The sequence below is a fragment of the Epinephelus moara genome, chromosome 19 (assembly GCF_006386435.1).
Source record: "Epinephelus moara isolate mb chromosome 19, YSFRI_EMoa_1.0, whole genome shotgun sequence".
Classification (NCBI taxonomy): Eukaryota; Metazoa; Chordata; class Actinopteri; order Perciformes; family Serranidae; genus Epinephelus; species Epinephelus moara.
The window spans coordinates 15362533-15389356 of NC_065524.1; the positions used below are offsets into that span (position 1 = coordinate 15362533).

Sequence of the window (26824 nt, forward strand, 5' to 3'; positions counted from 1 at the left end):
ACAGGAAAAACAAATGCAGAAATCTAATTTAAATGAAGCAAACTATCCTAACTTTAGCAGACTGTTCTGTGTTCATAAAGGACCCCATCGATCACAGTAAGAGGCTGATTGGGAAAATATGTTTTCAGGGGCCTTTAACTTGAAATAAATGTAGATAATAATCCACACCACAGCTGTGCCAAGGCTTAAAAAAGAACCCTCCAACTCTGCTTCTCTTTAATTACATCCTGGTCTTTTGGGATTGGTTCAGAAAAATCAATAAGGGATACCTGGCTTGCCTTTTCAATGTCATTCATCAAAGGTGTCCATACTGTTTTGTACAATCTGTTCAGTTATTGCCAGTTTTTATAACTTGAGCTATGATAGGAAAACACCAGGTTGATTTCCCCGTATGTCCGTGACTTATTAGACCAAGAGAAGCAATTTTGACTTCCATATGATCACCAGACCTTAAAGTGCAGTGAAATAGTATCTGAAAATATCAACCAAACTTGGCAGAGAGTGGTAATTTCAGTCTATTCCCAGGTGAGGCTGTAAATGCATGCATGGATGGACACATGAAATAGCTACAACAGAAAATGTGAATGTTGATGTCAGTGGCTGATACCCTGAATCATTATAAGGGACATTCGTCATGCGGCCCGCAGTGTTGGCAGATGCTTTTTTTCTGTCTACAATGTAAAAGAGGCAAAGTGGCTGAGGCTGAATTGAATCAAAACCCTTAAACCAAAAAAAAAAAAAAAAAGCCCCGGCGCATGAACAGTGTGCATCCAGATGGCCTATGGTTCAGCTCAGCCACAGGGGGTCTCCACTACACACCAGAATATCATGTTCATCTGTGAGACCCAGAGCAATTTGCAGTGGCCTTTTATGTTATCAGTGTGATCAGACAGACTGTAGCTCAGATCATCAGTGAGAGACACAAGGCAGAAATACTGAAGACACAGCACATTGGGATTGCCGTTTTCCTTTAATTCATTTGATCCGTCAAAGGATTTACAAAGCCTGCTATTTAAATGCTATTTTTTACCAAAACGATAATACCATTCATGAATACAGCTGCACATTGTCGACATATCCGGACTCCAGTGAGATTATTATGTGCAGAGTAGCACCCAGAAAGTCAACGAAGAGGCAATATTTCATATCATAATAGTTCTCTCTGTTATAGATAGAAATAAATCCATGCAATATTCATCTCTAGCCGTTATATTTCTTGTTTCAGATTTGGCACCATCCTTAAGATGAGGTCAGAGGGAGCGCCCTGAGGTCAGACTCAGGTTTCTTATTTCGGAAATAAAGACAGTAATTATCCTGAAAACAATTTGAGTCCAATAGTTTGTGAGAGTCCAGTATCAGTTTGATTCTTAATGCGATGGCTGTTCAAGTACCAAGAGGAAATTTCTTTAAATTTTACAGAAACAATGATGCAAAAAGCCTGAACCACCGAAGGGATCATATTATGTAAACCGACCCTTTCCATTATTTTTAAAAAATACTCAGATAGTATCAATAATTGCATGATTTATAAATGTTTTTTGTTTTTTTTTTACTCCTAAGTATCATACAAGCTTAGTAGCACTACACGTCATGTAGCTGTCAGTGCTGTGCAACAAATATTCAATAATACTACTGATAATAACAATATTAATAACGATCATAACAATTCATCGTAAAAATTAGCAAATGCTATTCAACTACCATGTAAAGGAAATGTTTCGACAGTGTGCTTTTTCTTCCAAAAACAAACAAAACGGAGAAGAAGAAAAAAAAGGCTGTGGGAGCACGGTGTGAAGATCACACTGCTCTCACAGAAATTGGCACTGTAACATACTGTACACTCTAAAAGACTGACAGTCCCTCGGAAACAGAGGGGGGCTGTCAAAAAGGAGCGGAGAAACATGCAGGCCTCTGGTTTGGCATTAATGTCAAAGGCCTTGCCATTCACTCTAGGACAGGCAAAAGGAATCAGGCTCAGGAAACATGCCCAGAAAACAAATGTGACCGTTAAGGAAATAAGAGGAAAAAATGTCCTGCAACTTGTAAAAATATTCCAGTCGAGGGCTGCAGGATTAAACCGATAGTGTCTCCGATTTGAAGTGGATGAAATATACGGAGAGTAAATCAAACAGTGCAGCAAAGGTAGAATGCATTAGAGCGGGCCGGGGAAGGAGGTGGCAGATTCATAAATAATTTTTGACCTAAGGGTTGTTTGCACAGTGATAACCCTGAAGAACTCATCTCGCTGTTGAAACATTAGCTCGGCACCTTTCAATAAATAGAGTCTATTTATTTATTTGCGGCAGAACTGATGTGCAGCCACCTCCTTCTTATTACCAGAGCAGTTGGCACAAGCTGAAATAATTCACTATGCGAGATAAGGTTTCTGTTTCTGGGCTCTAATCTGGATCTGACTGTACTGCAGCGCTAAAACAAGCGGGTTAATTGTTTGTGACTCTGGAGGCAAATTGCAAGAGAAACCACTAGTGAAGGAAGTGTCAAATTTCAGTAGTGCTTTCAGTAAGCGTTGCTACAAATAGTCAAACCTGTGCACTGAAAGCGATAAAAAACTAACTCAAATTATGCTCAAGATAATACAAAGATTAATGCTTTTTTTATTCAGATAAAGGGAAGGGAAATAAATGTTTAAAAAAGTCGTAGACACTGGGCAAATTTCTGTTTCCTGAGGCATGTTAAGATCTAGCACAATAAAAGAAAAAAAACATCTCTCATCTCATTAAGCACTGAGCAAGGCTGTTCTCTAATAACAAAGCAATAACAAACCTATTTAACAAGACATGATACGCTCACTGGGTTGCCAGTTTGGTAGCTGACTCCCCCAAAACCTTCAGCCACCAGGACAGAGCTGACCAACAACAGAGTGTCCACCTGGCAAAACTCAACTCAACGCCTATGGCCAGTAGCTTCAGGTGTGGTGAAGACAGAGAAGACAGGCAACGCCATGCCTGCACCCGTACAGCTCTACCCGCAGGTCATCAGAGGATGGTGCAGAAGAACTTCTTCTCCCGGAAAGGGTTCTCGGAGGCGGGGACGGGCATGATGAGGGGGTCCTCGCGTATGTGGGCGTCGCAGTACGCCATCAGGTCTGCAGCTGCTTTGGAGACCTGAAATGTTGAGACAAAGGAGAAGGACATGCATGTGTGATCAGATGTTGCTCTGACGATTACATAATGGCTATTACATAAACTCATTAACATAGGATCACAGAGAGGTCTCCTTCACTTGACTCCGTCTCTTTACCTAAATCTTACATGATGTTTGGGATGTTTTTGGATTATTAAATTTGAAGCTTTGTCGCGCTCTTCTCCAGCGCACCATGCTTTATTTACATTTTCAGCTGTCTTGCCTTCATCAACTCAGTGTCTGAGGTTGTTTCCGGTTTTCTATGTATAATTCATCAGTCATGTGACTTAAAAGTTCAAATCCAGCTGGGGACCTTTGCTGCATCGCTCTCTATCCATCTTTTACTCTCATCTCTCCCCTGTTGCTATCGAATAAAGATAGAGAATGCCCCCAAAATAACTGGACAGTAGACAATGTAGATGCTGCAAGTGTTTTTAGACTAATATGAACTTTGTTAACGGAGTAGAGTGTTAAAGGTATAATATGCAGGGATTCCTAATTTATTATACAATGTATGGACTCATACAAAAGTAATCCCTCTCAGTCATCACTTATGCCTACTGGAAGTGTGTGGCAGTGTATTTATCTGCAGAGACTCTGCCCTTATCTTACTGTGTTTGGGACATTCCTGGGCACAGCGCTCAGGTGAGTTCAGGACCAGGTACCAGACTATAAGCAGCAGGCATCCAAGAAGAAGATACAATAATTAAGGACGCAGCAGTAAAAAAATTAAAGTATAGCTAATCTCGAATTGGCTTTCATTTTAATTTTCAGCACTGCTTACAAATAGTAACCAACGATTCCCGCACAGTGCTGTATACCTTTAAACTGACTCAGCTGAGTATATCTACACTTGTGACAGACACAAAGTAGAGCTGGGGCTGATAGAAATGCCATTAGTTTTTGCAAGCATTTGGTCATAAACCTAGGTGATGGATAAAATGGAATTTTCGCTAGACGGCGGCACTGGAAGAAATGTCCATAGATCACCAAAGTCATAAGGATTTATCCTCTGAGGGTCATGAATGTCTACACTGAAATCATCAAATAGTTCACAATGTGCTAGACTGACTACCATTAATGGGTTTATATTTATTGTATTTTGTGTAGTGTTGGAGTACTCGAGATCAGTCTTTGTCTCAAGACCACTTTTTGAAGTTCTTTGGCTCGTCTCGGACTTGATTGCATTTTCACTCGGTCCTGTCTCAGTCTCGGAAAAACAGGACTCTGGATTTTATGTCAAGATGGGTCAGGACCACAGCTATGGGGATATCACTAAATTGCCCGTGCAAAAAAGAGCCACTTAGTGTTTTTATATGTTTTCTTACAGGAATTCACACACATAATTTCCCTCTGCAATGCCTTTAGATTATTAAAGTATATCTCAATAAAAGAGGTGAATGAAGAGGAATCTTTATGTTTTCTGTAGGGCTGCAACTAACGATTATTTTCATTGTCGACTAATCTGTTGATTATTTCTTTGATTATTCGACAAATCATTTTATCGAAAAATGTGTTAAAATGTTGAAAAATGTCGGTCTGTCTCTCCCACACCCCAAAATTACGTCATCTAATGTCTTGTTTCGTACTCACGCCAAAGGGTTTTAGTTCACTGTCATGGAAGAATGTGTAAAGCTGCCAATATCTGAACGTAAGACGCTGCAATAAGAGTATTTTGGGGTACTTTAATAGTACTTTTCTATGAAAATGACTCAAACCGATTAGTCGACTATTAAAATAGTCACTGATTATTTTAATAGTCGATCAGTCATCGATTGATGAATTTGAGGATCTCTTTGGTTTGCATGTTCCACATTGTATTCTAAGTGTGTTCTGCAGCGAGGTATTCACACTCGTCTTGTCTCGGTCTTGATACACTCTGGTCTCAGTCATGACTTGGTCTTGGTTTAGGTGGTCCTGACTACACTGATTTTGTGAAAACTTTAAAGTAAATACTGTATAGGTGAACATTTCAAGGTTAATAAAGCATGAAGTACTGGAGACGTGTTGTACGTGTTTTAAATTTTGATTGACTTGCACTGAACTCGCTGTGTGTTTGTTCTCAGAGAAAGTGTTTGTGGAGCCAACTCGCACCAGATGAGACATGTCCAAAATCTGGATGACTGTTACATGGCTCTTTTTTCTTAGAAATTGCACATCATCTGTGTTTGTGACTCGACAAGCCTGTGGCGACTGCACTGATGCCTGTTACCTCAGCCTCAGGCAACAAGAAGAGACAGCTCATCTGGATGACTGACAAGTGTTAAGGTGGGACCTTGACCGGCTGAAGGGAAAGGAGGGCGGGACTAACAACGTACTTTCTGCCTCAAAAGTTGCACAGTGTATTTCTCAAAGTCAAACTACTATAAATTTTACAGTACAGACAGACTGCATGTAAATGTGGGCTTCTACTCGGGAGCTGAGTGGGAGGTTACGGGAGGGGAGGCTGCAAATGGAGAGCAGGAGGAGCAGCTGCATCAGAGGGACGGCGAGGGCTCAGGGATCTACGTGGAGGACAGAGCCATCTGATCTCCTGTCTGCCATTTCACCTCACCCACCGCTGCTCTCACAGGAGAATACAACACACTAAATCCATCATGCTGCTAATCAGCTTTAGCCTTAAACATGGATTATTGCAGTATTATTTTTACAGTCTCACAGCATAAAATAATTTGTCTAAAAGGTTTCCCAGGTGAGATTTCTGTATTTGAAAAGGAACAATAAGGCTGGTGTTATTCTCCATTTTTCTTACTGTCACCAAATCCCCAGAAAAGACCATTAACCAACAATGTGTTAGTCAGTCTATCAATTCTCTCTGACTTCCCTACCCAGTGGCACTCAGCCCCAAGCCCATTTGTTCCCACTGTAAATCTATTATAACAGCACACACACATATATACTGTCCCTTTTACAAAATGCTCAGAAATTTCCTAAAACAGCTGGGCACTGTAGATTCTAAGAAAGGTTAATCAAACAGGAGGAAATAGTGCAGTTGCTGAGGACTATTTTCAGCCGTGAATTCATACACATTTGTTCTGTTGCAACAATGCAGCTCATTAATGTGTTTTTAATGTGTTTGGACAACAATGGAGGGAGAGAGGTATGAGATTGATCATGGTTTGGCTACACATGAATTATTTGGTTTTGGTCTTTTTATGGATTTTGATGATTTTGAAAATGTAGAATATCACACACAGCCGTATCCTCTCACCTTGTTACACCTTCCTGTGTAAAAATATACCTGTTTAACAATAAATACCACACACTAAATGTCTTTTTTTTGTATCTCAAAAGCAAAAGCCCTTCATGTTGGCTTACTGTAGCTTTACCTCGCTTGTTCCTCACCTATGGTCCTGGATATATTTTCAGCTCTACAGGGCATCTAACAATCCTTCAAATGAATCATCCTGGGAAAGAGGTCATTGCTTCATTTTAAGGGGTCACATAAAGCAAAAAGTTTGGGAACCACTGAGGGAGCTCATGCTGTATCAGTGAGTCTGAAACAAGATTAAGACTCCACAGCCATGCTAGCAGCTCTGTGTGGCTACACTGAGACACAGCAGTGTTTTAAGCTAAATGCTAACGTCAGCAAGCTAACATACTCATTTAGCACGTTAGCATGCTAAAGTCATAAGTTTAAGAAGACAAAGAAAGTAGATATACTTTCTTAATCTCCACAGGGAAATTCAGTTTTTTCACTCTGTGGCCATACACACACAGGCCCGAAATACACACACATGCACAAACAGGACCTATGCATGCATTAAATTTAGAGATGTCAGAGCGAGGGGGCTGCCCATGGACAGGTACCTTGAGCAATTGGGGGTTCGGTGCCTTGGGCAAAGGCACCTCTCCAGCTACCAGTTAACACTCCATATTTGCGGAGGGACTTGAACCAGCGACCCTCCTGTTCCCAATGTAGTTCCAAGTCCCTAAGGACGAAGCTACTGCCACCCCTTGTAACAGGTATTTGGCCAAACAGACCTACTGATCTAACCATCTATTGTATAAAGATGAGTGACATGACAGCTCTCCAAAAGTGAAGCCAAACCATCTTGATCGCCCCCTGGTGGCTGGCTGCAGAATAGCCCCCCGCCCCCATTTTAGCAGATGGGACATGGGCCAAACTAAAAGATCAAAGTACACATCAAATAATTTTTGTCCAAAGATGGTGTCTGTTATTTTACGTAGTTCTTATCTGACTGCTGTTTGTTCAAGTGTTCATTTTTCTGATAAGTTTGGTTTTAATTCGTTATTTGATGCTAAAAAAGGGGGTTCAACGACATGATTGACAGCTGTGTGTGCCAATTGGTGTGCTCGCGATCAATGGTGCTGCTCGCTATTGGTTCGGCGGATGTATGGGTGTGAACTAGATACTGCAGAGATCACGACCATGCAGACTCATGCAGGTTCCAAATGACGTCACCAGCACAAATTGGCAGTGGCCGTATCTTGGACATTTCTGTTTAACTTTTGTACAGTGGGAGCAAGTAGAGATGCGTTCTCCAACTTATACAGTCACTGGTAGGAGTACTACAGTGGCCGTTGTGAAACCTCATTTGTCCACTCTGGGCCACCGTAGAAACAACATGGTGGACTCTGTGGAAGAGGACCTGCTCCGTATGTGGATATACAGCTTATTCTAAGGTAACAAAAACACCACAATTCTTATTTTAAGGTGATTATACACTAAAGAAAACATATTCTGAATATTATACACCATTTCTGCCAATGGACATCCCTAAACCCTTCAGACCGGACCTTTAAAGTTATATTCAGAGAGCTGTTATAACATAGTAAGCAAGTAAAATTAGAAATTATCTGTTGTCTAAAAAGACGCAGATCAAATGGTTTATTATTATAGTTGCGTATTTATTTTAAATGTCTGTCTCGACTTGACCTAATTCTGGCACTAATCGCAGACTGCACAAAGTGGGAACATTGACAAAGCCTTCTCTTCCAATGCAACTAAGCTTAATTATTCTCATAATCAGAGTAAAAGCAATATTTATACTATCATGTAACTGCAGCCAGGGTTTCTGCAGAGAGCAGGAGCCCCACAGGACAAAAAGTAGTATTGCACGGCGTGTGTCATTAGGCCCAGACTGACTGTAATTACACCGCAGCCCCATGATGGAAGGAGAGTCCTTCTAATTAGCACAGATCACATTCCTTTGGCTGATTGAGCAATTAATGAGAATGTGGTGATCCCTCAATCAGCAGCACAGAGACTCCTCCTGTCACTGATACACACTCTCCCTCATCAGATCCCTTAATTAAATTTAAGGGATCGCCAGACGTGGCCAACTGTCTGTTTCCTCCTCTTTCTCTGAACTTTTTTCCTGCTTTCATTTGCAGCCACGTTCTACTTCAGCGGCTCTTTTTCCAGGGTTGTTAATGAAGAATGACTTGGATCTCCACATCTGATGTGCCAAGTGGATATTAAAGCACAAACAGCTGCCTGCCTTTTCAATCATCAAAAAACTGCCGAGGAAATAATACAGATGTAAATTCATGCTGCTACTGAAATTATTTTTAGAGGGTCACACCATCTCTCTTATCTGATGACTTAAGTTATTTTTTCCCTTATGAATTAGCAAAAATCTTATATAAATACCTAAAATACAATATTTATAGCTGCCTGAGGCCCAGTGTGGCCTGCTGTCTTAATGAGTGGAAACATTTTTCCTGCTTAATACCTTCATTAGATTTCTCTTGGAAGATCATTATAGCTGAGAAATATGAGCGCTAATACAAAGAGTAAAATTGTTTGTGAACCCAGTGGCTCTGAAATGTCCTCACAGTTGGCTAAAACAAACTTTACTAATGTTACGTTTTACTTAATAATGAATGATATGTTGTTGTTTTAAGAGATGAGAAGTTTTGACCTGATTAAACACTTGTGTAAAAGAAAGCTAACACAGATTTGTCTCTGGCAACTTAAAGTTTTGGTGCTAAAAGGTTTTCACATCAGAGCAAAAGATGCACCATACTGCAGCCAAATGAGGCCGCAGAAGTCAAGTACTCCTAGAGCTTAAATATTTGTCAGACCTACAAAGGAGCTGAGTGAAAGCCTTTCAGATACAGATCTGATCTGACATTTAAGATTCATTTACATTCCAGTCTGATGTGTCTTTTTCCATAAAATGCTAAGGTGACAATAAAACTGACAAGTCAGATCTATTCAGACACCATGTGATCTGAACACTTCTCAGCTCATTTAACAGAACATCATTTCACACTTTTTTTTTTTTTTACCATTTACCCTTCACCTTCAGCAGTAAGATAAATGAGTTAGTTAACCTTGCCCAGTATTTTAGGCTTGACAGCAAATTATTATGCATGCTAATAAACAGTTTACAACTTAAAGTGCGATTCAGCCACGACCTTGTTATGCTTGATGCTGGTGCCGTTTTTCATTTTTGTAGCATTCTTTGGTTTTACGTTTTTTCCTTTTGTCAATCATGATGGCTCTCCACTGGCCACTCATTGTAACAATACATTTATTCTTTTCACTACAAACTGGAAATGGAAAACATATTTATGGTTCTGTTTTTGTTTTGTTTTTTCAGTTGTTTCGCCGCCCTTTTGTCATGATGATGTGAATCCACTGGAAAACTGGCTGCAGGCCTGAACACAGTGTGTGAATGCAAAACAACTCACAATAAAATTCTGCATTAAAACTGGACAGTCTGATAAAATTGGTTTCCAAATGTCCAGATTCATTAATAATTTTATGCTAGCTGCATATTGCCAAGAAAGCCTCCGGTTATTTTGACTGGGGAGCACTCATGCGTTAGGCCAAGACTGACCAGTTACCCACATTGTCGTTGAACGAAATAATAGAAATATGTTTATGGCTCCTCATGAACTAGTCAAGTCAAGTCAAAGATTTCATAACCAACTCATAGAATCAAGTGTATTAGTAAATGATACTGGATGTTACTGCCAGTGATAATGCCTTTGCAGCCATTTTGCCACAGTTCTTTCCACAATCTCTGACTCTAAATTACATGTAGGAGTCTCTAAGGTCAACAGGTATTTCCACTCAGCTGTTATGGTAGGATATGACATGACTGTGGCAGTAGTCCTAGTGTTTAATCAAACACTGTAGGTTGCACATTGAGACCATAGATTGTTAATACAATGGATGTAGCTACCGTAATATCACTTATTGGTTTGTGGACTCCTATTTTAAAGCCTCAAGTTTGGCATTTCGGGCGAAACATCCTGTGTTTTTTTTTGGAGCCAGAAGTGACCATATTTTGGTGAGAGGGCGCTGTGGACGCTATCAGCAGACAGCCTGTCACTCAAAGCAGCCCGCCCTTAATTATGTCTAATTTTAAGCCTTAATAAAATGTAATTGGGTGAGTTATATAAAAATCCACCCCCGTACAGTATTCATGAAGGGGTAAATTAGCTATAGAGACCGAACTTGTTTTTGTACCAGGCTGTAAACATATTTATTTCTGCTGTTAAGTCAGGAATTTTAACATGGGGGTCTATGGGGATTGACTGGCTTCTGGAGCCAGCCTCAAGTGGCAATTCAGAGAACTGCAGTGTTTGGAACCTCCGTGTTGGCTTCATTTTTCAGCTCTGGAGGCTGCTGCTTGGTTGAGACCAGGGGCGGGGCTAGGGGATAGCTACTTAGGCTCAAGCCCCGGATGTTTTCTGAAAAGCCCCGAATGTGAATTTTACTTTGGTAAAAAAAAAAAAAAAAAGTCACGTGAGTTACGTGCAGTACCGGAGCCCAACAGAGAGGCAGCAGCTGCGGGAAAGTAGCCTGCATACTGCGTAGCCTGCCTGGGCCTGCCGTGAAGAAGAAGTGTTTCCTAGTGTATTATTCTCCAGGGTAACATTTTTTTCCCATAACCGTTGCTGAAAGCGGAGCACTTCCGATTGTCAGTGAACAGCCGGTGGTCACAGCGAGTACCCGGATGCTGAAGAAGAAGAAGAAAGACGAAAGAAGAAAGACGAAAGAAGAATATGGATATTCAGAAGTTTTTTAATTCAAAGCCGGCACCACGAGCTGTTTCAGGTTAGTGACTGGTAATTTGAAGGTTGTGGTGATGCAGCAAAAAACAAAAGCATCAGCGCGCGCATTTCTTTCACCATCTGGGTTAAGCCCCGGATGTCCTACAATCCTAAATCCGCCTCTGGTTGAGACAAGACTCAACGTGCAAAGTGTTGCGTTTCAGTGTCCTAAGTCAGCTTGAGAAGAATCACAAGTGGCGCAAAAATCAACTACATTGCTTTCATTCTGTCGAAACAGCATTAAGTTGCGGGCTCTGTTTAAAAATGGAAGGAGCTAGAAACTGTCGTTTAGAAGGGAGGACCTTCAATAAGGCTGCCAGAGACTGTGTCTGATCAGCATCATTTTTTTTCAAGAGTATGTCGCCTATAGTCCCAAACTACTCTGCTGTGATTGGCTAGTATAAACCCTAACTATATCCTCTTTGCCTTAACTAACCGCATCCGAACTCAACATGTTGATGTGACATGTACTAGCCAATCACAGTACAGTCGAGTGGAACCGTAGCCAAACACTCTTGGAAAAAACAGTGTGTCTAATACAGTACTTTAAAGGTTAGATCTTAACTCCTGCATTCAAAAAAGTACTGATATTGTATTTTGTTAAATATATATATAAAAAACACCACGGTAATGTTGCTTTAATAGTCAATGAAACAACGATTTCTTGCCTGATACCATTATCGATATTTGAGAGTATATTAAGTCCAACTCTGCTCATTAAAAATACGCAAATATCTGAAAGAGATTTAAACGAGACGTTGTACTAAAAAGTGAACTTGTAGGTTAAATTAGAGGTCTTCCTGATACATCCTCCAAACTGCGATTACACGTCGGGGATAATCACTTTGTTTTATTTTTAAGAAGAGGAGGTTTTCTTGTAAGCGGTCTTTGTTGTGCTGAGTAGGGATGATGGTGTATGGCAGGCTTCCAGGACCCGGCTATAATGCTGAGCGCACAGCCTCGGGGCTGTGGGGCAATCATTCCCTGAGCACATGAGGAGCATACCGAATGAGATGATGACACGGCCTTTTAAGTTCCCCAAGAAGTCGTTCATGAACGTATCGAGAAGCGCCGCCCCCTTCACACACCAGAAAGATGTAAAACAGCCGTTTATTGGGGTGCAAAGATCACACAGTAAAAACAATGACTTCTAGGAATGGTTCAATGTAATGACTGGAATACAGAAATCTCAAGCACAGTGTGAATATTATGACATTTTAAAGCATGGTGACTGACCTCCACCATAAAGAGTGTAAAGGGCTTCAAAGTCAATATTTAACCAGGTGTTGTTTGATAAGGACATACACACTTATGATGCTTCAACTGCTTCACAATAAAAGCCGCAGGAGGTTATGAGTATCGGGAATATGATTATTGCGAACACATTGTCCACATTTTCTTTGCTACGACTGCAAATTCAAACCAGAGAGGCTCATCAGCCCGCTGCACACTTACCGAAATCAAACACTGGCAATGCAAGATGAGAAGAGGCCTGCATTAGAAAGTGCTAACAAAGGGCAGTCTCAGCGATCACACTCAGGAAAGATGACCCAAATTGGTAGGAAACTAATGTCAGAAGCGGTCAACAATCACAGAAGCCCAGCACGCCTCTGGGTTCATCCCTCACTGTTACCACATTGATGCTACATGGGTCGCCCAGCTGTGCACAGTGGATACACTCTGACAGAGAGGTGGTGGCCGGTGCTTTCAAGGTGAACTGAAGCTTCATGTGACGTCTGTCAGAAAAAAATTCACTAAAGTGAGCTGAGTAACGTTAATTTTGTTGTCACCTCGCAGTCGACTGCTGGAATAAATTACATCAACTCTAATGATGATCGATCATGAAAGTTTATCAAGTGACTCCAGAGGGAGCTGCATTAAATCTGATAAACTGTCTCAGGTGATGTCACTTGAGTCAGCGTGGACTGAGGCCGAAGACTACAAGTTCAAAAAATACCCTGATGCTCCTCATCTCTGCTTGAGGCAGCTCAGGGCGGGAACTGCCCATTGGTTCGACAGCCCATTGGTTCGACATCCCATTGTTCCGACCATATTAAACTCATTGTTCCGAAGTCCGTTCCGAAATCATCATGATGCCCTGTGGTTAAGGTCTGGTTAGGTTTAGGCACAAAAACCACTTGGTTAGGGTCAGGAAAAGATCATGGTGTGGGTTAAAATGAAAAAGAAAGTGACAAACACATAAGCCGTGAGCCTGCTCCGCCTCAAGCCGGTCGCGGTGCACCATACGCCCGCCGCGAGCCGTTCAGCACCGCGGACAGTCGGACTAATGGGATGTCGAACCAATGGGCTGTCGAACCAATGACATGGACCCGCTCAGGGCAACATAAGCTCCCACTAGCACAACACACCTGGACCTCCATCTGTATTGTGTGCGACCGAGTTGCATTGTGGGTAATGTAGGCTCAAGGTTTTGGCTGCATCAATTTTTACTCTTTTCAGAGAGACTGTCTGACATTGTTATAGTAGTGCAGTGCTGAATCAGTGTCTTTTTCAGAGCAGAGACTCCATGAAGGACAGATACAAGACGATGATGACGATGATGATGGTTTACTGCTACTGTATCAGCCCATCCAATATATGGGTTAATGCATTCATAATGCACTGAGATGGCAACTACTGCACAAAAGTGGACAAATGAATCAACATTAGGACTAAAATCTTTGTGGATGGCAAAGTTGATACACTGTCTTTAAATCTAAAGAGCAGTACGACATGTAGGGAAACAGACCACTATACATATGAAGCTGGAGAGAGCAGCCAGTTAGCTTAGCTTAGCATAAAGACTGTAAACAGGGGGAAACGTCTAGCCTGAGTGTGACGGGAGCAACAATTCACCTTCCAACACCTCTAAAGCTCATTGCTGCATCTTGTTTGTTTAATTTGTACAAATACTAGATTGTTAATGTTCTCCAGGTGTTTGTTTGCAGGATTATTTATTGGCCAGGTGCAACCAAACCAGATATATTGAGGTACATAACGTGGTAATTAGCGCGCTTTAGAGGTGCTAGTTGGCAGTTATCTTTTGATAGAGCTTGGCAAGCTGTTCACCACTGTTCACAGTCTTTATGCTAAGCTAAGCTAACTGGCTGCTCTCTACAGCTTTGTATTTACTTTAGACGCAAGATTGGCATCAATCTTTTCATCTGGCTCTCAGCAAGAATGTGACTTAGTGTATTTCCTAAAATGACAATTTTAATTTTGTGTTTGGAGGTTTAAAAAGTCAAGATGGCGGCATGTGTAGTTTGTCACAGGGGAGCTGATGGCTAATGTTGCATTCACATGGATTGAGACGGTAGATGGACAAAGCCCTCTGAATGGCCCGGGCAAAACAATCAAAACAGTCCAACAGAATGACAGGATGGCAAAATTAAACACGCACAATGATATGTTGCTATGGTGACGTCTTATTGTTTACAAGAATGTTTCATGTCTGTTTTTTTATGCAATTATTCTTTAAATGCAGCGTTGCATTGTCCAGATCTCACCTTTTCTCTCATCTGCCTAAATCCATGCAATAAAACCCCATCATGGTCTTTCTGACATTTTCCCCTGTGACGGTTTAAAGGATAAGGCTGTCAATATTCTAAAAACAAATGCCATTAAAATGACCAAAACCAAAAATGTGTCTCAAAACTTTCCCATCCTCTCTGTAACACTCAGCCCCTGAGGCCATATGCTCCTACTAGAGAAGTAAATCTTAAAAAATATATACTATCTTTTTTATTAAGTAGAAGAGGTAGTAGCTCAGTAATTCCCCAACATAGCTGGGCACTGTAGCTTTTATTAAATGTTACTCTAACAGGACTAAACAGTGAATTAATAGGGAACTAATTTGAGCTGCGGATTGATACACAATTGGTGCGCTAGTGACTTTTACAGCAGCAGGACCTGTATGTGGGATTGAGTCAAAATAAACTAGTGTTTATTTTGATGAAGGGATATTGCGGCCAGTGTAACGGTGAGGCTTGTGATGTGTTGTTTTTGGACAACAGCAACGGTGTTTCATCTTATTGGGTTAAATGAATGATTGTTCAGACATGAAACGTTAGCTGGGAGCTCACAGTGGTCACTCATACACTGCTCTAAACACTCATGTGGAGGTTAGCTGCACAGATTTTTATGGCATTAATCACATTAATATACGGACCTAACAATGCTCGTAGTTGCATATAATAGCAATACGGACAGCTTCCAAAAATTCTCTGTGTGACTGAGCCAGGTGATTTATTAATCCATAATTGGTCAAACAGAAAGGCATGGAAATATTTGCTCACGGACACAGGTACAAAATAAAAGCCCTGTACCTTTATCCTGTCCATGCAGGCCTCCATCTTCAGCTGCTCCACAGCTTTCCTGGCTTGGGAGATGCTGGCCGTGCTGTTGTTGGCGATACCGTCCTTCATGATGCTCCTGTGACGCCAAACACAGGCACAAAGGGGGACACAAAGAGTCAATGAACATCACATTACATCCACAAAGCAGCATCCCCCTTGGCCATGTGCACCCCCCCCCCCCCCCTTGGAGCAGCCATTCTCTTCCACAACCTTTTTTATTTAAAGGACCCATTTCGTCTGGGGGAATCAGTTTAACAGCAGCCAAGCCTCATTTTGTCTGAAGAAAGAGCTCAAAAGGCAGCAGCTGGACAGCGGTTTGTCATTTTACAGTCAGTGCTCATGCGTGATTATTTCTCCTGTTGTGGTCAAGTCATTCTTGTTTGCTCAAGTGCTCTGCTTAAGGGCACTACAGCAGACATTTTGGGAGTTTTTATTCCCTCGTTTCCTTTGAATTTAAGGTCTCTGACCCTTCTGAGGGAACCGAACCTGCAACTTTCCCATCCCCTGCTCCGGCACCTACACAGACTGGAGCAGATCCGTCCACTCTTCGCCTTCATCCTCTCAACTTTCTCCACAATGTGCATCAATGCAGCTGCAGAGTAATCAACCTGCTCCATAGCAATCAGCCTCTCTGTGCCTCTATCAGTGCAATGACTAAATCTGGCTCTCATTTTTAGGCCCCTTGACCCCCTCACTCCTGAAATGTCCCAGTTTGGCAGCCACAGCAGAGAGAGACATGACACCTGACCACAGCTGTGTTTTATAATAACGTGCATGACAATATGAAGCATTTCACTGAGGTGGGGTGCTGTTGGATCAATTCACACACACAGTGGATTTTTTTTGTGTGTTTTTGTTGCATCGATTTGCTTATTTATTCCATTTTCATCGCATCAGGTCGAATTTAACTGCATTTAAACGGATATAATGAAGCAGATGTTTTGCAAAGGGGGGCTGCAGACGGTGAATTCATCCTCCAAACCCACCCTTCATGCCTCTAAAGCCAATTTATAGCTTTTAATCACACCCTCGTAGGAAGCTATCAGGCCTCTTCCATTTAGGTTTCCCTCCGATCCGTGCATCCTGGAGCTCACACGGCTCCATCTGGGGCTTTAGCGGGCTCTACGGCGTTTTATCCGAATGTAACGATGCTAATTGTTGATGCAGATCTGTCAAACATGGGCGACTCTTATTTCTAAGGGGATTAAATTGTGGACACACGCCGTGCGAGCTGCGGCCCTGGTTAGAGCAGAAAAATAGCAAAGCAAACATGATGACAAAAACACAAATGATTTTGCATGAAGGAATGACATAAAAACATCTCTGTGGATGCTTCGCTGCATCGCTCGGCTATGAGCACATTAATGTAGGCTACAGCCGCCGACCTACCTGAAATGTGCCAATGGTTTTCCAATTTGGAGAATTCCGGGTTGACTCCACCCAACACACACACGCACGCACACACACACAAAAAGAGGATCTGTCAAATATCAAATGATAAGAGGAAATCCCAGCCTCGATTCGGTCTGGACTGAACCCGAGGAGGTAAATCCTGGCGTTTTAATTTCGCCTCAGCGGCTCGCTCAGTGTGAGTCGTGCGTATTCCGTGTAGGAAGATGAGATCCAAGCGGTGAGGTCTTGGTGAGCACCACGGCTGGACTTGGAGAGATGTTACGCATGCAGCAGGGGGGGAAACCTCTGTATGACGATCAGATACAGGCTGTGGGGCAGGGAGCACTCGATCAGTGGACCAGGAGCTGCAGCAGCAACAAGGCACGGTGCGTTTCTACTGTACAAACTGGCCCTAAACGCACCAAGGCAGCCTTATTAGTCGAAATAGGATCTGCTGCTTTTCTAATTTGCTTTATTGCTGCAGAAGGCACCTGAGATCTGCAGGCTTCCCCATTTCATTTTTACATCAGCTTTGACATCACCGGGTCCCCCCCATAGTAACTGCTGGGCCTCATCCATAACAACGCCGCTCTTTGGGGGGGAATTTGCATCCAGATTAAAAATCCTGATTCCATCTTTGTGAATCATAATAATCTTTTCCCTCGTCATGCCTCTAATCTAAGCCATTTGTGCAAGATCACCGAGGTTCCTTCTAGCTTTAGATGCCCCTGAACGCACCTTTCTCCATACAAATTAAAAAAAAACCACAAACAAGGTGTTGTCATATTTCTTCAAATATTTATATATATTTCTATATTTATATTATACTCATCACTTGGTTTGCCCATACATACACACACGCACATACTGTATATACAAACAAACAGAAACATAAAACATGTCCTTTCAGAACCTCAGTCCATGATGCCAAACCAGCCCGGAGACATCAATTAAATGACACAATTTAAGCGACTCTAGACAAAGATCTTAAATTATGCATAGTTCAACAGAAAAATAATATTTCCTCCTGTGTCAGAAAAAACATGATCTATTACTATTAAGTTTTTCTCCCTGCTTTTTGCCATTTTCTCCAAAAAAAGAGGGAAAAAACATTCATACAATCTCACATGTGGATGTTGGAGAGACAAGAAAAGGTTGTGGTTCTCATAGACTTTTATACATTTCAAGGAGAAAATGTATGTACACATGCAGGCATTAAACACAGTAAACAAACACAGTAACATTAGGTCTTGTACAGGTTTGATGCTGCACACAACGAGGGTCCAGGTGGGCTGAGAGGGAGACAAAAAAAAAAACAAATCAGGAGAACAACACAAAAGGAATGACGTCATTGATGTAAGAAGAAATATTCCCTTTCTTGTAAACAAGTCAAACACCAAGTGTAAAATTTAAGACATCGTTTTTCATCACAGAAGGCTCGCTGCAGTCGACACAAAGGCAAAACAACTTCTTTTTCAATCACAGCTGTGTTAAAACATACTTCTTCCCGTATGAAACATGACAAGAAAGACCTATTGCGTGTCTGATATTGCTTTCTGGATTAGATTTATTAGTGGAGTTAAATCAAAGCTCAGTTCAAGTTAAGACCACAGATCATTGGCTCTCCTTGAATTAAATGGTAGCTGACGAAACAGTGCTTTGACTACCATTTCACACACATACTGAAAGTGCTGTAGGCTGAGTGGGAATGTAAAGAATAGCTGCATGGATCCATGGGTGGGTTAAGGAGAGAAATGTTTGGTGGACTGTTTCCTGGACTGATCAGTGTAGTGTGTAAGAGTCTGAGATGAGCTGTAAACCTTCATCAGTGCAGGAAACGCGAACTTCTCGAACCTCAGTCTGCTGGATATGACGCTCTTCACCATGTCCTCCCACCTACTACACCCGTTTTGTAATGCTGCACAGGTACTAAACGTGCCTTGTAAATCAGCGAGGGGGCATTCAGGAGACTCCTCTCTGCTTCTTCTCCAGCTTCAGGCATCTACTGCTGTTTGTTATTTGCTTTCTCAGAATCTCAGCAAACTAAATTAAGTAGTGAAGAAGGTTTTGGTGCATTTGAGCGACAAGTTGGTAAAACACAAGAGAAGGAAAGAAGTAAAGATGAGCCTCCATGGTGCTTCTAATAAATAAATGAATATTAACACTTCTTAATGCAAAAGGACAGGTTCCACCAAGGCAGGCCTTAATAAAGGAGTATCATGACAGTAAATGTCACATCCACATACAGACAGTCAAGGTCAGCATCATTCGAGCATGCAAAAGTAGGACAGAACAACAGGCAACACAAGGAATAATTCATCCCAATGTCCCCCCCATCCCTCCGCTGAGCTCAGATACAAAGTGATGCAGGGCCGTGACACTAGTGTTTAGACTTGAGTGGAGCAGACAGCCCAGCAGAGCGGCGTCTCACTCCCACAGAGCGGGACGTCTCCCGGTGACAGACGCGAGGAGGGGCTCCCTCCCTCCTGGCTACTGCAGCGTCAGCAGGACGACGCTCGCCGAGCTCCGGCAGCAATCTGCCAGACGACGCGCTGTGGGAGATCCGAGCGCCGCCGAGGTGAGAGACGGGGGGGGGGGGATCTTCACACTTTGGGTCCAGCTTTGGCCGGACGATAGCAGCTTACCAGGAAACAGCAAAATCAACATCAGGTAAGGATCTCTGCACAACAAAAACTCAACAGCGAGAAACAAAAATAAAAGACATAACAAACCAAACACACTCTCAGAAATGCATTTTGTATAAAGTGTCTGTTGCAGCCTCAGCCAAATATTCATCTATTCCCCCCGACATTCCACTTCAGTATGTTTATAAATATATATTTATATACATATAATACTATTTTCATAATCTTGATGCTGGGAGCGGCTGTGGGAGAGTTTGCTCAGCTGGGGATGGCTTTAGATAAAAATTAGGGAGGGTTCAGGGAGGTTGAGGCCATGCTGACATGTCCTCCTCCCTGTCAGTGCAGAGAGGAGGAGGAGGAGGAAGAGGAGGAGAAGGAGGAGGGGGGGGGGGCTCCTCTTGCTGAGAACTGGACAGTAGTAAACGTCAGACACACAGTCAGCCTGCGGCGTAGCTGCTCAGGAAGGAGTAGAACATGGGCAGCTTCATGCGCTGTTGGTCCCGCCGACACCACGCCATCACTGTGCCCTCGCTGTTGGCTGTGTAGAGGTGGTGGCCGTCACACGAGTAAGTCAGGCTGTGGCACACAGGAGAGGACATTACCATCAGTATTATTAAACATATATTCACAGTGGTGGCATCTCATATAAAAGCAAAGACTAGCAGGGTTGTAGCGCTGGTGAGATACCTGATGATGGGTTTGCTTGACTTGGAAAAGGTGATCTCTCTCACTGGTTTTAAATCCCAGGTGCTCCACAACCTGGAAATATTTCACACATAGAAGAAGACAAAAGTGTGGATGATTCAATGGCTTGAGAAAAAAAGAAGCACATAAAAAAACAAAAACAAATCCCTGCTCACCTGACAACGCCGTTCTCTAGCCCACCAGCGATGACATTGACAGAAACGCCCTCGGGCTGGTTGGAGAATGCCACGGAGCAGATGATCTCTCTACAGTGGACGTGACCGATTAAGTCACCGTTCACCGTCCACAGACGCAGGTCACTGCCTCCGCCCACTGGAAACACAGAATCGTGTGTCATAACTCACAACATTGTTTCAGTCTAGAAGACGGTGTGATGAAGCCTGAGAGGACACAGAGTGGAGCGGCGTTCACCTGAGTCACAAACGGTTGCAATGTCACCCGTAGTCTCGCTGGCAGACACTGAAGTCACTGGGCTTTTGTGGCCTGTGAGGCTTTGTACATAGCAGAGCCTGAAGAAAGACAGAGCACCACTTTACTTTACTACACACAGAAGACATACAAATCATTAAAGTCACAGTTCACCCCAAAATCAAAAATACATATTTTCCTCTTACCTGCAGTGCTGTTTATCAGTCTAGATTGTTTTGGTGTGAGTTGCCAAATGTTGGAGATATCGCCGTAGAGATGTCTGCCTTCTCTCTAATATAATGGAACTAGCACTCAGCTTGTGGTGCTTTAAGTCCCAAAAAATACATGTGAAAAATGTCTCTTTCCAGAAATCATGACACAGTTACTCAGGATAATCCACAGACCTTGTTGTGAGCAGCTTCATGTAGGAACTAGGAACTTTCCTTCTACCAAACTACACCTGCCAACTGCATCACCATGCAGGAGGAAGCGTGCATCTCCTCATGGACGAGAGGCTCATGCTCATGACAGCAGGAGATTAAAACATTAATGGTTTCCGTCTTGACTAAGCTGTAATGTTAACTAGCTCAGTGGTGCTAATGGAGCTAGCTGTAGATGCACGCTTCCTTCTGTACCGTGATACGGTGTACGTATTTCACATGTATTTTTTGGCACTTTGAGCACCACAAGCTGAGTGCCATCTAGTTCCATTATATTTGGGAGAAGGCAGACATCTCTACAGCGGATATCTCCAACATTCGACAACTCACACTAAAACATTCTAGATTGATAAATAGCACTACTGGGAAGAGGAAAAATATCTATTTTTGACTTTGGGTTGAAGTGTCCCTTTAGGGCAGTTCCTTCTGTTTTCATATCCCACACACACACCGACCTGTTCAGGTCCCAGAGGATGCAGGTGCCATCTTTGCTGACACTGATGAGGATGCTGTAGGGTTTGCAGACAAACAGGCTGGTGACTTCCCCCGTGTGTCCGTACAGGTGAACCTGAGATTCCACCTCCATCTCTGATGGCTGTGAAGAGACAGTTTCCAAATCCAGACACATATTAGAGCCCATCTACAGAGGACATCCAGATCTGAATAGCTGCATGTGATTCAGGGTTAGCATGGATGAGGCATCTCGGTTTTACTGTTTGCTAAAAAAAAAAAAAACCTGCATTAATGAATCTCCAACAGGATTTTCTGAACAGCACAAATCAATTGCTTCTGAAACACCCTTCAGAGACAGAGAAAATAGGAAATCTAAATTCCTATTGGTGGGGACCGATGAAAGTCTGAAAGCCTCTCTGATGACTGAACTCCCAGACCTCTAATCCCACTTGTAGGCTCGGTGGAAATGTGTTTCAAGGGCAACTGTGATGTGACTAATGAAGCTGAGCGTTTGAGCATGGTGAGGCGGTCTAAAGAGGGGTAGGGAGGGAGGGGGGATGGTGGGGGGTAATGGGAGGTGGGTGGGTGGATTGGGTGTTGATGTGGAGGCGGAAGGTTAGAGGGGGACGTCGCCATGGAAACCCACCGTGGTGCTGGTGAAGCGGTTGCTGTAGGCGGTGATGACTCCACACTTGCTGCCTGTAAATAGCTGGCAGCCATCGGGCACCCAGGCGCAGCTGGTCACCTGGAGGAGAGAGAGACGGGCGGTTGGACAGAGGAAACGAGAAACCTGACAGCTTATTGGTCGATCCGCAGTGTAGAGTTGTGTAACACTGAAGGGAGAGGAGTAATTCCTTTCAATAACAGGTGCTCTGCGGTGCTTACCTGGTGAAGTTGTGAACACTGAATGAAGTTGATAGGTGGCTCGCTCTGCTTGCTCTTCAGCCTCAATATGTTGTCCGCGTAGCCCCAGCTCAAGATGGCCGACCACTGGATGTCTGTGCTGTGCATGCTCCGAACACCTACAGAGCAGAGAACATGAAATTAATGGAGTCAGCATGACACTGTGCAAACCACCCTGTGCATCAAGGCTGACTTGTGAGTGACCGGTGGGCTTCCTACCCTGCTCCTTGCTGTAAATCATCATGAGGCAGAACTTGCGGGACAGGCCGCAGATGGCTCGCGTCGGCAGAGCCAGCAGGGATCCGAACCTCTCCCCGTGTGGCTGGCTGAAACACACCACTGGGTCTGGAGCAGAGGGCGAACCCACATACTCACCCCACTTCAGACCTTTGATCCACGGCAGTGGGCTCTGTGGGGGAGGAAGAGGAAATTGCCAGGTGAGCAGCAGATCATTTCATGGACGATGTATTAAGTCATTCCTCAGCGCACAGCAGGCTGTCACTGTCACTACCGCCACACAGAAGATTACCGGGCAGACTATTTCCTTGGCCTGTTCTCTGGTTTCTCTGAAGGCCAGCTGAACCAGGAGACCCATGGCTGCCGGCAGCTCCCCCTCCATCATGAGTTTGGGGCCGGTCCTGCTGACATGAGAGGCACTGAAGAGCTGCCTGGGCGTCTGTCCATATGTCTTAATCATCGTCTCCAGGGCCCGTCGCTGCACTGGGTCTTCTACAGCTGAAACGTCCATGCCGAAATAGGTCTGTGAAAAATAATATGAAAATGTGTGTAAGCAACAACTTTCCCAATAATTTCTATCACATGTGAAATAGGCAGCTTATGGAATCCCATTTATGCCAGTGTGATGAATTAAAAAAAGATCCTGTAAGTCATTATAAAGAGGAACTTTGAGATGGTATCTTAAAATAATTTTAAACTTTTTGGAAATAATGACTTCATAGCTTATATTAATGAAAAGCTTTCTTGAAATAATGACTTGCTTGTCTCAAAAAAATGCCGTAGTATTTCAAAATAATGACCTAGTATCCCAAAATAATAAGAAACTTTCATAAAACACTGAGTTAATATCTAAAAAATTATGTGATATTTCAAAATTATGACCTAGTAGCACAAAATAATGAAAACCTCTCTTAAAATAATGACCTAGTATATCACAAGAATGATGTAGTATCTGAAAATAATGAGTTGGTATCTAAAAAAAAGGACGTAATATCTCAAAAAAATGACCTAGTATCACAAAAAAATGAAAAACTTTCTTAAAATAATGAGTTAGTATCTCAGAATCATGATGTAGTATCCAAAAATAATGACGCACTATCATAAAATAATGATCTAGTATCCCAAAATAATAAGAAACTTTCTCCAAATAATGAGTTGGTATCTTAAAAAAAATGGCGCAATATCTCAAAATAACAATTTAGTTTCTCAAAGTAATGAGAAAGTTGCTCCAAATAATGAGTTAGTATCCCAGAATCATGAGAAAGTTTCTCAGCGTGAGGAACTTTATCAAAATGAGTTTATGTTTTAATATAACGAGTCATTACCACAAAATTGCGAGTTAGTATCTCAATATAATGAGAAGCTTTCTCAAAATAATCCTTGAGTATCTTAGAATAATAAGAGACAATGCTAACTCCTTATTTCGAGAAAGTTTCACATCTAAAATAACTTACAGAATCTTGTAATTTAACACACTCGTAGAAACGGGCTCCCACAGCAGCTACTTACAGCTGGGTGGAAGACGTTGATGGCATGGACGGCAGCTTTGCCTTTCTGCTTGAGCCCAAACACCAGGTCAATCCACTGGCACAGTGTCTGGGAGACCTGGTCCGACTCCAGCGCTTGCCGGTGGATGAGAATGAACAGACGTGGGTCGTTGCGGGCCCAGGGCGGCAAATTCACATGATTCACCCTCTCACCATTTTGACGAACACCAAAATCAAAACCTGTAAAGGCAAATTTTTTTTTTACTTTTTAGTACATGAGAAAAATGTATACTGGTGTAAGAAATATGTATACAGATTAAATGGATGATAATTACCCTCTCTGTTGACCAGAAATTCTGGGAGGTAGAAAAACTCTGGGATGAGCTCCTTCACGTCAGTCATAGACTCGTAGGAGGACAGGCGCCACGTGGTGTTCATGGAGTGAAACGTTCGGTCCGGGATATCAAAGCTCTGGTCTGATTAAGGCCAAAGACAATCTAATTACAGATTCGACTCGCTGATTGAAAAGATCCCCTTTCATGACCTTAGACACCACGCTCGCTGAATACATTTGCGATCACATAAAAAGATGCCTCGCAGGATCAGAGGAGAGAGACGGATGAATGAAAAAATAATTAACAAGGAAGGAAGAAACAGAAAAGAGAAGAGGAAGGGCAAGGAGTTGATCAGAGAGAAGTATAAAGACGAAGTCACCTTTCATGACCAACACGTGATGCAACACGGCTACGACAACATGCTGCTCAGTCAGATCTAAGATCAGGATGTTCCAACATTTCAGTACTAAAAGCCTCAGCATCAAACAGGTCAGAGCTGTCAGTATAATGTAGACAGGTGGGACTTGGTGCTGCTGAAAGCTTTTTGGAGATGTATGAGAATTATCTGCTGTTAAAGAGCCCCAGACTGTCAGTCAGTTAACATTTACACAACTTGCTGAAACTAAAGAAGCTGTAGAAGATGACACAGCTGGACTTTGTTTTCTGATTTTCATCCTTAACATGTGACTCACCCTGGTATGCGAGGAACATCTTGGTGAAAGGAGGCATTCGAACCAGAAAGTGCAGCACGGTGCCGCTGTTGGAGTAGTGTGAGCCGTAGTGGTAAGGCTGCACAGGAGGCATGGGGTCGTCCTCACGAATGCCCTTCTTGTACTCCTCCTCGAGGTACTGCGAAGCAAATAGACACGTTTTCTTAACATCCAACAAACTCAAAAAACTCATGCTCAAATAAAAAATAATAACAGCAGGCCTCACCCTGTAATTATCCACATAGCGATCCTCCTTCTCTTTTGACTGGACTGCGATGGGTTTAACTAAATTCCTGCAGGACAACAAAATGTAAACAAAGAAGAAATGAGCCGCAATGTTCATCTGTGACAAATTTAAATGCTCCAATCTGTGTTTTGAGTCTTCACTTCAGAGAGACCTTATCTGTCATCCAATATATCAAATAAATAAATAAATACCACAATATGGATATTAACTGCATCTGTCTTGATTTAAAATTAGTGTGGAGGGCTCTGGCATTAATAAGAGGAGCACTTATTAAGAATATCTGAGAGCTGTATTCTTATTTCAAGACGTACGATTTGATGGCAGAGGATTTATACAGCGCCTAAAACAAATCTTTATACCATTATATTATCTAATTTTCAAATAAATATCTCAATGCCTTTTCAAACCAGAGCTGCCTTCCAGCACTGACCTGTAGATGTTTGGGTCCTGCAGGTCGATCGTCTCACTGGTGTAATCTCGCAGGATGAAGGGGAACACCGGGTACTGCATCAGGTCATTGAAGGAGCGGCCTGCGTGCTTGTTGAGATGTGTGAGGTATTCGAAGTTTGAGATCTGACCCGAGCCCCACAGCTGAGTGAGCGCCGTGATATTTCCGTGCTCCAGCAGGTTGGGCAGATCAGAGGTCAGGATGTTGTGGTAGACGTCGTCACGGAACTAGGGGGAAAACACAGAGCCCTGTGAGATGTTTTTCATTTGTAGTGTTGAGACTGAAGTACAACATGGAAAAAGTACTAAAATCTGAATGATTTAATTCGACAAATAAAATTAGTTGTGTTCCTTTCTTTTCTTTAACTCTGAGAAAATGAGCCTGGTGCCTTAAGGGAACTGCTGATCAACATAAAGCCACTTAATTAGTCTTGAATTTAATTAATTAATTAATTTATTTATCATGTGGAGTGATGCTAAAGGTAACACTGAAAATATATCAAGTGCTGCTTTAAATATTTAATAGGGATGGGAATGTCTCTGTGATAGACGATTCGATACGTTTCTAGATAGACGGGTTACGCTACGATTCAAAAACGATATATTATTAATACAGAACGATTCGATACGATTCGATACGGTGTAGGAACATTACAATTCGATATGATTTGATACGATTCTATGGTTAACATTTGTTGATGTAGACATTAATCATATATTATAAAATAAAGAAGCCAATTCTATAAAAGTGACATTCTTACAGTATTTTCAAATTTGTAAAAGACCACATCCCCAAGCATTGTTGCTGTATGGCACTGGCAAAAATAAAATAAAAAGACAAACAACAACAAAATCACACATTGTCTGTGTTTTTGTATGTAT

At 42.4% G+C, this 26824-nt stretch overlaps 2 protein-coding genes across 14 annotated transcripts in view; both read right to left on the bottom strand.

Annotated features, from left to right (window-relative positions):
* Window positions 1-941: 941 nt before the first annotated feature.
* Window positions 942-17321, bottom strand: LOC126407250 (guanine nucleotide-binding protein G(I)/G(S)/G(O) subunit gamma-4). Its single transcript, XM_050072001.1, has 3 exons — window positions 16923-17321; window positions 15504-15609; window positions 942-3125 (listed from the first exon to the last, which is right to left on the bottom strand). The coding sequence occupies exons 2-3, from the start codon at window positions 15600-15602 to the stop codon at window positions 2997-2999; spliced, it is 228 nt and encodes a 75-aa protein (XP_049927958.1). The 5' UTR covers window positions 15603-15609; window positions 16923-17321; the 3' UTR covers window positions 942-2996.
* Window positions 17322-17712: 391 nt separating this feature from the next.
* The window catches only part of lyst (lysosomal trafficking regulator), a 76344-nt gene continuing 67232 nt past the window's right edge, over window positions 17713-26824 (bottom strand). For 12 of the 13 annotated variants that reach the window (XM_050070632.1, XM_050070631.1, XM_050070630.1 and 9 more), the window contains 14 exons: window positions 25926-26170; window positions 25475-25541; window positions 25231-25387; window positions 24539-24679; window positions 24226-24443; window positions 23009-23239; window positions 22699-22888; window positions 22462-22598; window positions 22223-22321; window positions 21579-21718; window positions 20687-20784; window positions 20431-20587; window positions 20258-20329; window positions 17713-20146 (listed from right to left, as the gene is read on the bottom strand). In XM_050070632.1, coding sequence (XP_049926589.1) covers window positions 20008-20146; window positions 20258-20329; window positions 20431-20587; window positions 20687-20784; window positions 21579-21718; window positions 22223-22321; window positions 22462-22598; window positions 22699-22888; window positions 23009-23239; window positions 24226-24443; window positions 24539-24679; window positions 25231-25387; window positions 25475-25541; window positions 25926-26170 — 2091 coding nt within the window. In that variant the 3' untranslated portion in view covers window positions 17713-20007. Of the gene's footprint in view, window positions 20147-20257; window positions 20330-20430; window positions 20588-20686; window positions 20785-21578; window positions 21843-22222; window positions 22322-22461; window positions 22599-22698; window positions 22889-23008; window positions 23240-24225; window positions 24444-24538; window positions 24680-25230; window positions 25388-25474; window positions 25542-25925; window positions 26171-26824 lie in introns of those variants that run through there. The other variant, XM_050070638.1, reaches the window with a different exon arrangement.